This window comes from Salvelinus fontinalis, chromosome 7 (assembly GCF_029448725.1).
Source record: "Salvelinus fontinalis isolate EN_2023a chromosome 7, ASM2944872v1, whole genome shotgun sequence".
NCBI classification, from domain to species: Eukaryota; Metazoa; Chordata; class Actinopteri; order Salmoniformes; family Salmonidae; genus Salvelinus; species Salvelinus fontinalis.
In genome coordinates this window covers 31,188,036-31,202,499 of record NC_074671.1, presented here as the reverse complement: position 1 = coordinate 31,202,499, position 14,464 = coordinate 31,188,036, and the positions used below count along the sequence as shown (strand labels likewise).

At 44.3% G+C, this 14,464-nt stretch overlaps 1 protein-coding gene across 11 annotated transcripts in view; it reads right to left on the bottom strand.

The window, feature by feature from the left end:
- LOC129859397 (voltage-dependent L-type calcium channel subunit beta-2-like) overlaps nucleotides 1-14,464 on the bottom strand; it is a 100,259-nt gene that overhangs the window by 35,593 nt on the left and 50,202 nt on the right. For 8 of the 11 annotated variants that reach the window (XM_055929137.1, XM_055929136.1, XM_055929141.1 and 5 more), the window contains one exon: nucleotides 3,203-3,322. In XM_055929137.1, the coding sequence (XP_055785112.1) occupies nucleotides 3,203-3,322 (120 nt within the window). Of the gene's footprint in view, nucleotides 1-3,202; nucleotides 3,323-5,585; nucleotides 6,341-14,464 lie in introns of those variants that run through there. The other 3 variants (XM_055929138.1, XM_055929147.1, XM_055929139.1) reach the window with 2 other exon arrangements.

Here is a 14,464-nt window from a genome sequence, read left to right as displayed (position 1 = left end):
CTACAATGTAGAAAATCATTTTTAAAAAAGAGAAAAACCCTTGACTGAGTAGGTGTGTCCAAACTTTTGACTGGTACTGTACATACAGTGCCTTCAGAAAGTATTCACACCCCTTGACTTTTTCCACAAATTGGTTGTTACAACCCAAATTTAAAACAGATTATATTAGGATTTTTTGTCACTGACCTACACACAATACCATATAACATCCAATTCGAAATGTTTTTCCTGAAATTCTGACACATTTATAAAAAATGAAAAGCTGAAATGTCTTGAGTCAATAAGTATTCAACCCCTTTGTCATGGCAAGAGCCTAAATACGTTAAGGAGTAACGTATTTATCATCTCTGTACCCCACCCATACTATTATCTGTAAGGTCCCTCAGTCCAGCAGTGAATTTCAAACACAGATTCATCCATAAAGACCAGGGAGATTATCTCATGCCTCGCAAAGAAGGGCACCTATTGGTAGATGGGTAAAAAAAACAGACATTGAATGAGCATGGTGAAGTAATTAATTGCACTTTTGATGGTTTATCAATACACCCAGTCACTACAAAGATACAGGCGTCCTTCCTAACTCAGTTTCCGGAGAGGAAGGAAACTACTCAGGGATTTCACCCTGAGGCCAATAATAACTTTAAAACAGTTACAGAGATTAAAACCCATAAGAGTAAGCCCTGTCTAAGCAGGGGGAGGGGGATTCTACTAAGCTATATGGAATTGTTTTAAGAAGGTCATACCAAGGATCACGTTGCTATTTGATTTTGAATTGTAATATACGTATATATATTTTTTTGTAATTAATACTTTTTTGAGCCTTACTGCTATTAGAACCATACAAACGCATTGAATAACAAGTTCCATACATAGAACAAAAAGGAAGTTTGTTCTGAAGTGTCTATCCTATATCTGAGAGATATAATAAAGATCAGGAAACATTATTATTTTTTTTCAACATGTACTTAGCCCCTTATTTTTGGCGCTAAACCGTCACCATATATACAGTACCCCATAAATGTGTTCAACTGGTACAGGAGGACCTTAAGAAGAGTCTTGTGAGGCCTGTGGGCATCCTAGAGCAAACCAACCGATAAGTGCGTGTTCGTGAGATTACCACCTTTCCACATAGGGGTGTGTAACTGTTTGGACGCTAAAGACAGAATTTGGCAGATGGTCTGACAAACACCGCTCTAGCTCTTTCACCGCAGATGTGGAAGTGTAACATACAGTATCGCTAGCTTAAACTGACCGTTTTTTATGGGGATTTTAGTATTATGCTAATTTGATTTCCGGGGGGGGCGCGGATATCGACCTTAGCGGCTGTGATAGGAAAAGTCTGAGGAGGGATCAACAACTTTGTAGTTACTCCACAATAGTAACCTAATTAACAGAGTGAAAAGAAGGAAACCTGTACAGAATAAAACATATTCCAAAACATGCATCCTGTTTACAACAAGACACTAAAGTAACACTGCGAAAAATACGGCAAAGCAATATTTTTTTGTTATGTTATGGGGAAAATCCAATACAACACATTACTGACTACCACTCTCCATATTTTCAAGCATTATGCATCATGTTATGGGTATGCCTGTAATTGTCAAGTACTGGGGAGTTTTTCAGGATAAAAAATTAAGGAATGGAGCTAAGCACAGGTAAAATCCTAGAGGAAAACCAGGTTCAGTCTGCTTTCCACCAGACACTGGAAAATGAATTCACTTTTCAGCAAGACAATAACCTAAAACACAAGGCCAAATCTACACTGGAGTTGCTTACCATGGAGACAGTGAATGTTCCTGAGTGGCCGAGTTACAGTTTTGACTTAAATCTGCTTGAAAATCTTGCTCAACTAAGGTAGTTAACTAACAACATATCACAATGTTGTGAATATCACGTTTTCTTTGGTAACCGTTACTGAGAATGTTGTTGCTGTTTGGGCCAGCTACTTGCAAATGCATTTTTGTATTTTAATTAAATGCATTACAAAATACAAACATTTTATAGTTTATTTTGATACATTGATTTAAAATGGTATTTTGTATCTGTATTTTCAAACTGTATTTTGCCATTTTTGCCCATCCCTGTTCAGTGTATGTCACTGTTTCTCATAGAATGTTTCACAGCGGGCGCCTTTTGGGAAATGTTGGTCAAAATGTAAGCATACCTACTTCTCCAGGCACCACTACACCACTATGTACATATCTACCGGATATATTGTACCCCGTACTCCTGCAAATTAATCTGGTACTGGTACTTCCTGTATATAGCTTAATTCCTGTGTATTTTATTCCTCGTGTTAATTTTTTCCCCACTCTGTATCATTGGGAAGGGCTCCTAAGCAAGCATTTCATGGTAAAGTCTACACCTACTGTGTTTCTGTGTCTAACACAACGTTCAACCACCATGTTGCTTCTTCCTGGGAATTTTGGGAAAGTTAGCGTAGTTTTGTAACCCTATGCTGTACTGTATGTACCGTAGAATGGACTGATTGTTCCCTATGACAAAGCTGTTGCGCTTAGACAGCATGTTGTGGAACACACAGTCTGTCCTCTCTAAGTCACCCATCTGTCAGACATCTAGAACCTATTTAGAACCGATCTAGAAGAAGAACCCTTGTTGGTTCCAGGTAGAACCCTCTGTGGAAAGGGTTTTACATGGAACCAAAAGGTTTCTACCTTGAACCAAAAATTGTTATTCAAAGGGTTATCCTATGGGGACAGCTGAATAACTATTTTAGGTTATAGATAGCACCTTTGGTTCTAAGAGTGTAGGGAATAGGGTGCCATTTGGGATGTAGCACAATGGTAATACTAGAGCCAGAGGTCCCTCTCCCTAGCCTGAGAGTCAGACTACCCTACCCGGATAGGGCACTGATGTGACACCCTAACACCCCTCAAACAAGGATGGGTTATTGACGGTGGACCGAGGGCCCTGAGTTTCCCTGACCATGTGACCTGACCAGTAAAAACTCCAATGGAACCAGGAGAGTGATGTGAGACTACCTCAAAGCTCATTAAGCAGCATAAGCCGATCCGGATAAAAAAAAAGGCCTTTTTCATCTGCATAGTTATGATCCACCATACAAGATCCAGAGAGAGAGGGTATGAGAGAGAGAGAAAACGAGACGGTATGGCTAAAGAAAGGGAGATCCACAGCAGACTGCTGGACAGAGTGGTCAGTATGAGAGTCAGTACAGTACCTTGGCCTTCTCCAGCTGTGCCTGAGCCTGCCGCTCTGCCTCTCGTCGCACGGCCTCCTTATCCTCCTCCAAGGACACATCGGAGTCTGATGGACGGCTGGTGTAGGAGTCCGCCGAACCCTGCAGAGTAGAGGGAAGCACACATTAATGAGCGATTGCGTAACCGATGAACTCTTGAGACCTCAACATCACACAACAGACTAACTCATCATTTCCCAAACTCGGTCCTCGGGATCCCAAGAGGTGCATGCTTAGTTTTGATCCAAATGATCCAAGCGTGATGATTAGTGGATTATCAGCTGTGTAGTGCTAGAATAAAAAACAAAATGTACCCGCCTTGGGGCCTTGAGGACCGAATTTGGGAAACCCTGGACCACTTTTCAGATGTCAACAACTCTTCAGACTCACACTCACCGGACACACATCAACATACAGCACATATACACACCATGCCGCCTTGTTCAGCAGTGAGACATGCCAGGTCTAACTGAAATTCAAGCACAAGTCCTATCTTTGGAGACAGTTCGTGAAGACAGTTCAGTCAAATACAACCAACTAGAAAAAAAGAGGCCGCAAACATAGTAATGACCAAAACCAGAGGTACAAAGAATCATCAGAGAGCGTCGGAGCCCAGTTAGTGAACTTAGTGAACAGCCACACGCATCTAAATCAAACGATATTCAATAAATCAAACGATATTCAAACCCAGGGGAGGAGAGGCAGGGAGAAATCACAAAAGCTAAGTGGATGTGTTTCAAGTGGACACTCCCCTGCTTCTCAGAAAGCAGCAGGACACCCACCATCTCACAAAGCCTCAGACTACATCAGTAACTACAAGAGTAGTGCTATCAAGGGGAGAGGGCACCGTTTGGCACGCAGCCTTCGGTCGGTCCTTTCATTCACCACCACTTCGGTCGGAGAGAAAAAAAAGAGACTAAAGAGTAGCGCTACAGGGTAACAGGACTAAATATTTTGCTTCATTGACTGGAGCTGTGGGTTTGTCTCCCATGCTCTATAAGAGAGACGTACGGGCCTCTGGTAACTGTGGGCCCCAGCATGTGTGTGTGGTAAAGGCTGCAGCTTCAGCCATATAAACAATCAGGCTCACACACATGAAGCCCCTGACCACCTGACACACATTCTATATCTCCTGGGTGCACACACACACACACACACACACACACACACACACACACACACACACACACACACACACACACACACACACACACACACACACACACACACACACACACACACACACACACACATACACACACACACACACACACACACACACACACACACACACACACACAGACACACACAGACACACACACACACACACACTTAAATAACAGAAACAGATGTATGGGCATACACAGGTACACACGTTCAGGACCACGATCCTTCTGTTCCTCTCTCTTCCTCACACACATATACACACACAGACAAGGACACACTGGCACACACAGGTGCGGGCGCGCACGCACAAATGCACGCAGGCAGCCCAGTATGTTTATAGCCCTGTTATGTTTATTGTCAGACTCAGAAGGACTTTTTGAATAATAATGATAATGAACCTCACACTCTACCAGGCTGATTAAAACTAACCCAACCATCCCATATACAAAGAGGATCCTACTTTATCACACTTGAAACATTCATCCTAAACACTTTCTATTCATTTCCTGCATAATAGACGAGGCACTGCTCATGAACTATCCATGTCTCTTCTCCTGCCTTGTACCTGAGACACCTTCTATAAATAACACTGCTTATGCTTTATGCACTATCCTTAATGCTTCCGATATCCGTCTCTTCCCTCATAGGTTAAACCCTACCTGAAAATACTCTTAATACTCTATACAGTACACTGCATCTCATCACCATCACATTGTCTATAGACTAGGCCATGTGTCATAAATGGCACCATGTTCCCTATATAGTGCACTGCTTTTGAAAAGGGCCCCATAGGGTGCCATTTGTGACACATCCCAGCTATAACCTATAACCACACCAAACCAGCTCATGTATCCCTGTGTCCTTTACATGTGACTGACGTTGTTCAATCCATTGTTCAATCCAATTCCATCATTCCATCATGTCCAGACTAAGGCAAGGGTCTGACCCAGAGAGTTACAGCACAGCGGGTCAGAGAATGGGTGCATGATGAGGACTGTGACAGTGGTGACAGACAACCCACTACCCCTCATCATCACCGTCGCAGCATGACAACTCGATCACCCTGACAATACCACCCTCTGACCCATATACAGGTAGGCACAGGTAAATACGATGATGTACACACACTTTTACATGCGCGGGCGCACAAAACACACACAGACACACACAAGTAAGCATGTATGAATAATCAGCTTACACAGTCATCGGAGCTCTTGTTGCGACCTCCCTTGGCTCTTTTCAGCAGCCTAATCCAGGTGGCCTTCATCAGCCACACCGGTCATTCAGTGTCCTAAGCCACTGTTACGTATCCCTGCTACGACTACAGGTACCCGGACTGCTATCCCTGCAAAAGACCTCCACAGGTATGTCTACCTTTGCTGTTAATAAAGCTACCTATGTTAGGGATACCTTAGGTGTGACTGCCAATACCTTTGCTGTTAAGGCTATCCCTAACGCTGCAGCGACAGCTAGTTCTACCTTTGCTGCTGCTGCTGCGATGTCCACATGAGCCATGGAACCGGTGGATAATCTCAGCAGCTGCCTGTCCTCCCTCCAGTCTCCTCTAGCCTCGTCTAGCTGCTCAGGCTGCAGGCGCTGAGGCTGCCTGTCAGTGTGAGCTGGGTGGCCGGATGCTGCTCCTCTTCCCCTGCTTTTCATGCCTCACTCCCCCCCAGCCCCAGCTCCGGCAGCTCCTGCCCCAGCCCTGTCGTCTGTCCTACACAGGCTGGCTGCCATGCTCCTTCCTCGAGGACAGATAAGAGAACGCCTGCCTGGATGATCAGTGTGAGAATGCTAATGTTGCTGCTGCTGCTGCTACTCAGGTGGTGCCTGCTGCATGCAATCTCAGCTCTCTTCAGCCTGTCAATGTATATATCCCGCGCTTTTTCTCGCTCTCTCTCTCACCGGATTTCTTGAGCTCTGTTTCTACCTCTGTGGTTCTGTCTAACTCACACCCCCCACTCTCTCTCTGCCTCCCCTTCGTATTACTCCCCCACCCCTTCTCTTTGCTTGTTCTTTCGTTTTCTCCTGTTCCTCCTCACAGTCGCTCCATCTGTTCCGCTGTCTCCACTGTGATTAATGCTGCCCAGTACAGAGGGTTTGTTTGTGTGTGTGTGTGTGTGTGTGTGTGCCATGTTTGTAAAACTATGCATGGATCTATAGGCATACATGTAAACATGTAAATGTTGCACAGATTTTAGTACACACACACACAAACCTGCACGCAAGCACCCACACACACTCTGGTCCTGTGATGATCGTCAGTCCAGAGTTCAGCGCCGTGCCTCTCCCCCTCCAGGGAGGTGACGAGGATGCCCGGTGCGTCCCTACTCTACGCACTCACTTGCGTCGCAAAGCACATACATATGCACACACTTCCATGTCAAGAGCCTCTCCTGTGCCACCAGGGGAAAGAGGTGGAAACAGAGAGAGAGAGAGAGACCTAAAATAGATGTTCCAAGCTGCACAGTACAACACTCTGATCTTAGTGATAGTGATTCTTAGCTTTCAGAGTTACTGTAGCTAAAGCCAAGTGCAGAGGATCCCCGGTGATTCACTACATATGAATACCCCCCACACACAACTTTCACTACCATAAATACTTCAAGACAAGCGAGCACACATTCTTCTGCAGGACATGTCCTTTTTCTAGTATGGCATGAGACTGCTAATGGTTACTGGTTGAGGCAGGGTCTGGGGCAGTGAAAGCTGATCCAGGACTAACATGTCTGTTCCTCCATTTCAGAGCTGGGTTACCCTGCGTGACCTTTGGTGAGGCCGGGACAGGTCAGGAGGAGGTCAGTGGTCCCCACAACTCAGGTCAGCACTGGGTGGCAGGTTGCCTACCGGTTAAGAGCATTGGGCTATTAATCAAAAGGTTCCTGGTTCGAATCCCGAGCTAACTAGGTGAAAAATCTGTCGATTGCTACAGTAATTGCTACTGTAAGTCGCTCTGGATAAGAGCTTCTGCTAAATTGTAAAAAAATGTAGATGGTTTAGCTAATGGCTAGCAGTCATTCCCCTAGGAGACGCTAACCGCTAACTGTACATCAAAAGATATGACACGCTAATCAGCCCTGCATTTCATAACCAATCAATCCCATAGTTCTACCCACACAGAGGTCGTCTCAACCAGCTCTAGGCTGCGTCTCAAATAGCACCCTGTTTCCTATTAAGTGCACTACTTTCAACCGGGGCCCGTAGTGCACTGAATAGGGTGCCATTGGGGACGAACCTGTGTTTAAGATGACACACTGATTTAGCTGCGTCCTACATGAAAACAAAGGCTGCGGGAGAATAATATAATTTTAGCTCGTTAAGACCAATTACTCTAACATGGGAGGCAATTGTCACAGTCAGATTTTGGACAGAGACGGATTGGAATGACTATGCAAGTATGATGTACTCTGACAACGTCCGTTACAAACAGGCCGGCTGTATGGAACACCTCCTTCAAATGTAGTCTGAGTGACAGCCTGTTTGTGCCAACATGCCAACTCCTTGTCAGTCATTGTCATGCCAATGTCTGGCTTGACAATGAGCATTGCCAATGTCAAGAACAAGAGGCTGCTTCAGATGGCCTTATTATTACTAGTAAACAGTGGAGGAAAACATATAAAGAATGTGGTATCCAGTTACCTAACTATACTGCACCTCAAGTCAGATACTGTCGGTCCCATGAAAATACTAGCAGGCAGTAGTGCTGTGAAAGCCTCTACCGATGGTATAGCTGGTGCCTATTGGGTGAAGGAACCTTAAAACCAGGGTATCATGTGTCACACGTGGCTTGAACATTGTCTGATGGGGGGGGGGGGGGGGGGGGGGGGGCTAGAGTGACGGGAGTTGTCACTACCCTCCAGAGCGTGGCACAGATGTTTCCCATGTGGAGCTGGGTGCCCACTGCCCAGAGCAAGGGGCCCTCTGTCCAGGCTTATGTATGTCTGTGAACACTGGGCACAGTGGGCAGTAAGAGAGGTTGACATGGACTGAGCCTCTGGCTGCATGACACGGCTGACCCGAGGTCCCACTCCCACACTGAGATGAAGAGAATATAGAGAACAAAGAAAAGAGGCAGACAGGGATGAGCTCACCATGGTCACCCTTTGGAGAGAGAGGGCGAGAGGGATGGGAGAGACGGAGTGGGTGTGGAGAGTTTGTTTTTGTTCGCACGCGTGCATGTGTGTGTGTGTGTGTGCATGCGTGTGGTGTGTGTGGGACGGCAGTCCTCCTGTGGTCTGCTGTAACGGATTTATTGATCCCTCTGGGCTGCTCTGCCTGCGAAAGTCGCTACATGCCGCGGTCCCATAGGCGGTCAACGCATTAGAACGCCACAAATCACTAAGGCTAATTACAATCATCGAACGGCCGGGTGGCTATACAGGGCTGTCACAGGGCAATGTCCCAGGTCAATGTCAGCATTCCCTTCAGTAGAGGGCGTACACACATCACGGGGGAAATCGTCTATTGTTTTAAAAATATATATGTTATAAGCATTGGTAGCGATTACCTGGACAATAGGGGTTATTCTAAAAGGTGTATTTGCAGCGTAAAAATTGTTGAGATGGAAGGCTGTGGTCATGCAGATGTTTGATGAATGAATTAATGATGACATAACAAGCTGAAATGCTCTCTAGTCTACCGGAGACTCAGTATGGCAGATTGTTCATGGTGCATCACTCCTTGTTCACCCCTCCTAACACCAGCCCCTATCTTCTGCGTCCCCCTTCCCAGACCCTCTGCTAACTCTCTCTCTCTTCCACTTTCCCTCTCTCTCTCTCTCTCTCGCTCTCTCTCTCTCCCACTTTCTCTCTCTCTCTCTCTCTCCACATTATATCACCCTCCCATCGCAGCCCTGCCCTCTGCCTTCTCCTCTTCTCTCTAGCGGGATAGTCAGTGACTATCTAGCCTTCCCGGTATTCCTCAGAAAGAAAAGAGCAGAAGTGACATTTTCTGCTCATGAATATGTTATGAATAATGTGTCACTGTGGGAATCTAACAATGCACTGATTTTTTTGGAGCAATTTTGTAACCTTCCTGGAAATAACAGAGTTTGCAAAGGTTGAATTAGATGCAGGCAATATAAATATAATTCTAACTATGGTTACAGTAAATCCTATTCTTAGAAGCAGTACTGTGAAGATGACTTTCTCATGACTTTTTCTGGTCCATATTATCAGATTTCTTAGATTGTGGTTCTCTAATCTCTAGCAACAGACTAAATTAGTGCCTTTTACATCCCTTTGATACTTTAAGTAGAAATTGTGCCCCAATATCAATTTTAAAAGCCTGTTAAACTAAATGAAGTGCCCTTTAATATAGACCACATGGAAAATTCAATCAGACTTTCAATATGAATAAAGACTTGCAAAAGTGCCAGAATTCAGCATTTTTGACACTCCGTGCACCCTCTGTGACTTATAGGAAGACTTTAACCCACTTAGTTATCCCAACATTTCTCCAAGTTTTAACCATCATTGTATGCTTTTATGCTTTGACAAAGTCATTTCTGAAGATCATTATTTATTTCATGTGATTCAATTCCACTTGTCTCTCGTTTTAAGGTCAACCCTGTTACGTGAACTGAATTCTCATTTTAATACGGTGAAACTATTCCTTTTGAAATATTATTTTCAAAAGAAACACAGAACATTTAATAGTAAAAGCAGGTGAGCTGGTTCTACTATTATTGGAAATGTTCCTGGTGTTCTGTGGTAAAAAACTGAAACGTTTCAACAATTTTATATTTTTTTAAGCTTGCATTCAATTGCCCCATCTGTTGCACATAACATGCTTACATTCCCCCTATCACAAGGGGCTTTATGGCTGATTTAAGATTAAGTCATCAACCTTGTTATGGTCAACCCTGTTACTTTATTTGGCACTTTATAGTATTTTTTTATTCATTTAAAGTTGCACTATGCAGAAATCGCTTCACCATTTCCTGGTTGATAACACTCTAATAGTTTGCCTAATTTCAGTTTATGTGACAAAATAAGATAGTAGAGAACCATTGTACCATCTACACCGCTGTGAAATATATTTTACATAACCCAAAATGTTGTTTCATCTGTTTGAAGCTGGTGTACAAAACCGAAAGTAAAAGACGCAAAAACAAAACTTAAGAACGGGAAGCATAGAAATAGCGCACATAGAACAGATCTATCACTTCTTAGACTTGCTTCAAGTAGAAGCAAGTAGAATGATAGATCTATAACTCATATTTCTATGTGAATTTGGTATGGTCGCCCAAAAAGTTACATATTACCACTTTAACCTCTTGAGACGGAAAACTTGTTTTTTGTGAAGTTGTACATGTTCTCTTTATGACAGAATGTTTAAATTTGGTGCAATTTAATGTTTTTTTGACCAAGTTACACTTCTCAAAAGGCAACAAATTGGTGGAACAACCCAAGTGTGGACATTCAGGAACACTCTGTACAGTGTACTACTCTTGACCAGATACCAAAAGTAGTGCACTATACAAGGAATAGGATGCCATTTGGGAAGCACACCACAGTGAGCCTGTGGTTGGTTTGTGACAGTTGCTGTGCTCATTCTAAGCTGGAACAAGAGGCTGCTGCTTTATAGCCACCTGCCTGTCAATGTCACATCCTTCACAGCAACAGAAAGTCCATTAAATCATCGTCCCATAGATTACACTATGACTACTGTCTGCTTCCACTGCGTAAAGACAATAGCACACAAAGCGAGACATGACAAGAGATGTTCTATTAGAGCACGTGTTTGACTACTGTCACTGCTTCCCACTCCAACTGATGAATGCAGAATGGAAACAGAGAGGAAGTGTGTGTGTGTGTGTGTGTGTGTGTGTGTGTGAGAGAGAGAGAGAGAGAGAGAGAGAGAAAGAGAAAGAGAGGGAGAGAAAATGAGAGATAAAGAGGAGAGAAAAAGAAAAGGGGAGTGTGTAAGATAGAGATTGCTAGAATGAATGAATGAGTGTGCGTGCATTCCTACATGCGCACGTGTTTCCATATCTGTGTCCGAGTGTGAGTGCGCAGGTCGGGTACTGAAGTAATGGCTTCTCTGGCGTGGGGAGCCGGGCGGGGAGCAGGATTGGCTGCGTGGACGTCAAGGTGACACTCGAGGGGGAACCGGGACGAACAAGGGAAAGTGTTTACCCAGCATTCCACATGCCAAGTGTCTTCCTCTGTGCGTTAGATAAGTGCATCATCCCATTGAGGTGATGGACACTCCGGCTGTCAATCAAACCACACTGTCCTAGGGAGCAGGGCTGTGTCTCAAATGGCACCCTAGTCCCTATGTAGCACATAGGACTCCAGTCAAAAGCAGTGCACTACATAGGGTTAAAGGGATGGTTAAAAGTCAGGGGGAGGGGTTGCTTAGGAGCACACTGCTTTGAAAAGAGAGAGGAGGGACCATGCAGTAACACAACACTAGAGGCACCATAGAGGCAATAATCTATCCACCTTAATAGGCAGGGAGCTGATGAAGGAATGTGGTTTGATTCACTGAATATGGTTATGAAGAGTGCCATGGGGGGTGTGCTGCGCTCGTTCATTGTGATTGCATCGTTAATATCGTGTCAGGAGCTGGGTGTAGGAGGCAGGCGGTGTCTGTGGATGATTGATGAGCACCAGGCTGGTTATGAGAGGACTGTCTGGTGAGACTTTTAGCTCCAACCTCAGAAACAAATTGGCCATAGGGTAGTTTGGGCAAATGCCAGATGGCTGGTCCATATTTAGCCCAGTGGCTACACTTGGGTTTTGTGCAGAATGATCTTTATTTGGATAATAATTGGGGCGTCGAGAGAAAAAAATATGAGCTGTTTTCTGGTCCCAGTCCATTCCCTGTCCATCTTAATATCTGCAGCAACAGACAATGCCAGAACACCAGACCCATTAACACGACTGCCAGTACTGTGAGTGTGTGTCCTAGCAGTCTGGACTCCGTGTGAATTACACTCTGTACCGCTGTCTAGGGTCATTCTGCTCCTCCGCAGTCAGTTGTGTTGTGTGTACTGTTTAGAAACAACCCTGCAATGTAATACGTGTCCATATCAGAACTACTATAGTCTGCTCTCTGTCACTTAAGGCGTCAGGAAATAGGAACCAGTCACTTTACATTTCATTTACACAGAGATGTGTCCTCAACCGGCTGAGTCAGACAGATTACACACACAAGGACGGACGCGCGCGCACACAAACTGACTGGCGCACACACGGATGTACACAAGCACATAGAGATTGGCTCTGTGGCTGTCACTCAGATCAATACGTTGATACAAAACTCCAGAGCACATCCACCTCCTGTTACAGTAAGAACTACAAAGACCTGTCCATGATAAAATCAGATACAGATACTTTAAATCCAGCTTTGTAAACAGAGTATAGATGTGCTGGGGGGTGGGGGGGGGCTTGTCTAGAGGTAGTGCTAGCATCCCCAGACCACACATTCCCCACGGACGCAACGGTTTTATCCCCTGTTCTGCCACTCCCTTTCTATGCAATATCCCTCTCTTCTGTCCCACCCATGTGCATAAATACATATAAAAAGTATTTCTATACATGTGTCAGTATGTGTGTCATTGGTATTTGCAGGCTAGTAGGACTGGAACAGCAGACGATTGGGAGGAGACAGCTGGTCAGGTAGTCTCCCAGCAAACCAAAATTGGTTCTGTGAATGTTCCCAGAACATTGATTGGGTTGCCCCAAAGGTGTGCTGATGATTATACAATGTTTGTATAAAACATTTGCCAGATTTTGCAAAAACGTTCCCAGAACACATTTTGTTATTACATTACCTGGAAACCTCATAAGAACCTTAGTGGAATGTTCCGTGGTGGTTGTTACAGATGTTGTGCAGAACAATTTGGTAAATGTTAGGAGAACAAATAACACAAATAACACATTTTGTTATCAAAAACATTATTTGAATGTTTTTTGGATGTTATCATCCTAATGTTAGATAAAATCCTAACTAGAACTTAATGGGAATGTTAGCTAATGTCCTGGGAACATTTCCGGTTTGCTGGGCTGTTTGTCTCCAGCTTTCTCTCACACCCCAATTTAGTCAACTGGGGAGCAAGGAGATAGACAACAGCATCTGTCACAGACACACAGTGTCACAGACACACAGTCAAAGACTCATAAAGACAGACTGATACAGACACAGAGATATCCACACACACAGACAGACAGATGGACACGCTAGAGGACTTCATGGATTCAAAAGGTTCCGAAATGGACTTGGGCTTTCCTATCCAGACCCGATATGCCTAAATAACTTTTACAATATAGAGACCCATTCCGAACGGACCGAGGACAACTACACCCGTTCCGTATAGACCTGGTCGGATCCAAAACCGGTCCGATCCAAGTGCGGGAAGCAACAGAAAAGTACATTTTTATGCTACTTTATTAACCAGAGCTGACAAAGCGTGAGGGAGAGGAGGTAGAGAGCAGGGGCAGTGCTGTGTGTCTAGGCTACTGTGAGTGTGTTCGAGTGACATGGGAACAGGGAGGGAGGGAGAGAGAGACGAGAGACCGCAACCAACCAAGACAATTTGAGCTATAGTAGACTAATAGATGCCATAGATATGTTATTTATCATTCAATATGATTACGAAGTACCTATTTTGACTGCATTAAACCCGGGAGAAGCTAACTAGCTAGCTAGACTAATTGAGGATGCATGCGCTTTCTCATCCTACACAGTTACAAACAACACAACTCCATTCAGAATATAAAGTAGCAGCCAACCTGTTGGCTCTTGGTCGATGTAGCCTGTTCTTTCTCCTTTAACTTTTAATTCCTTCATTTTAATTCCATCTTCCATTGATTTGATAACTTCTAACTTCTGCCCCACAAGGAGGCTCTATAACTGTAGCCCATTGCCGCTTTGATGACTTATGATTGGTCAAAAACAACAACAAGCTATACGCGCCGCTCTCGTGAAAAGCAAAGAGCAGCAGCATAAATTATAACATTTCTCTCTTTCTCTACTGCAGTAGTCACAGTCGGATCTATATGGGTCCTTCCGGACAAGTAAGTTATACCAGAGACCTGTGACAATCAGATCAGATCCAACCAAGACCTG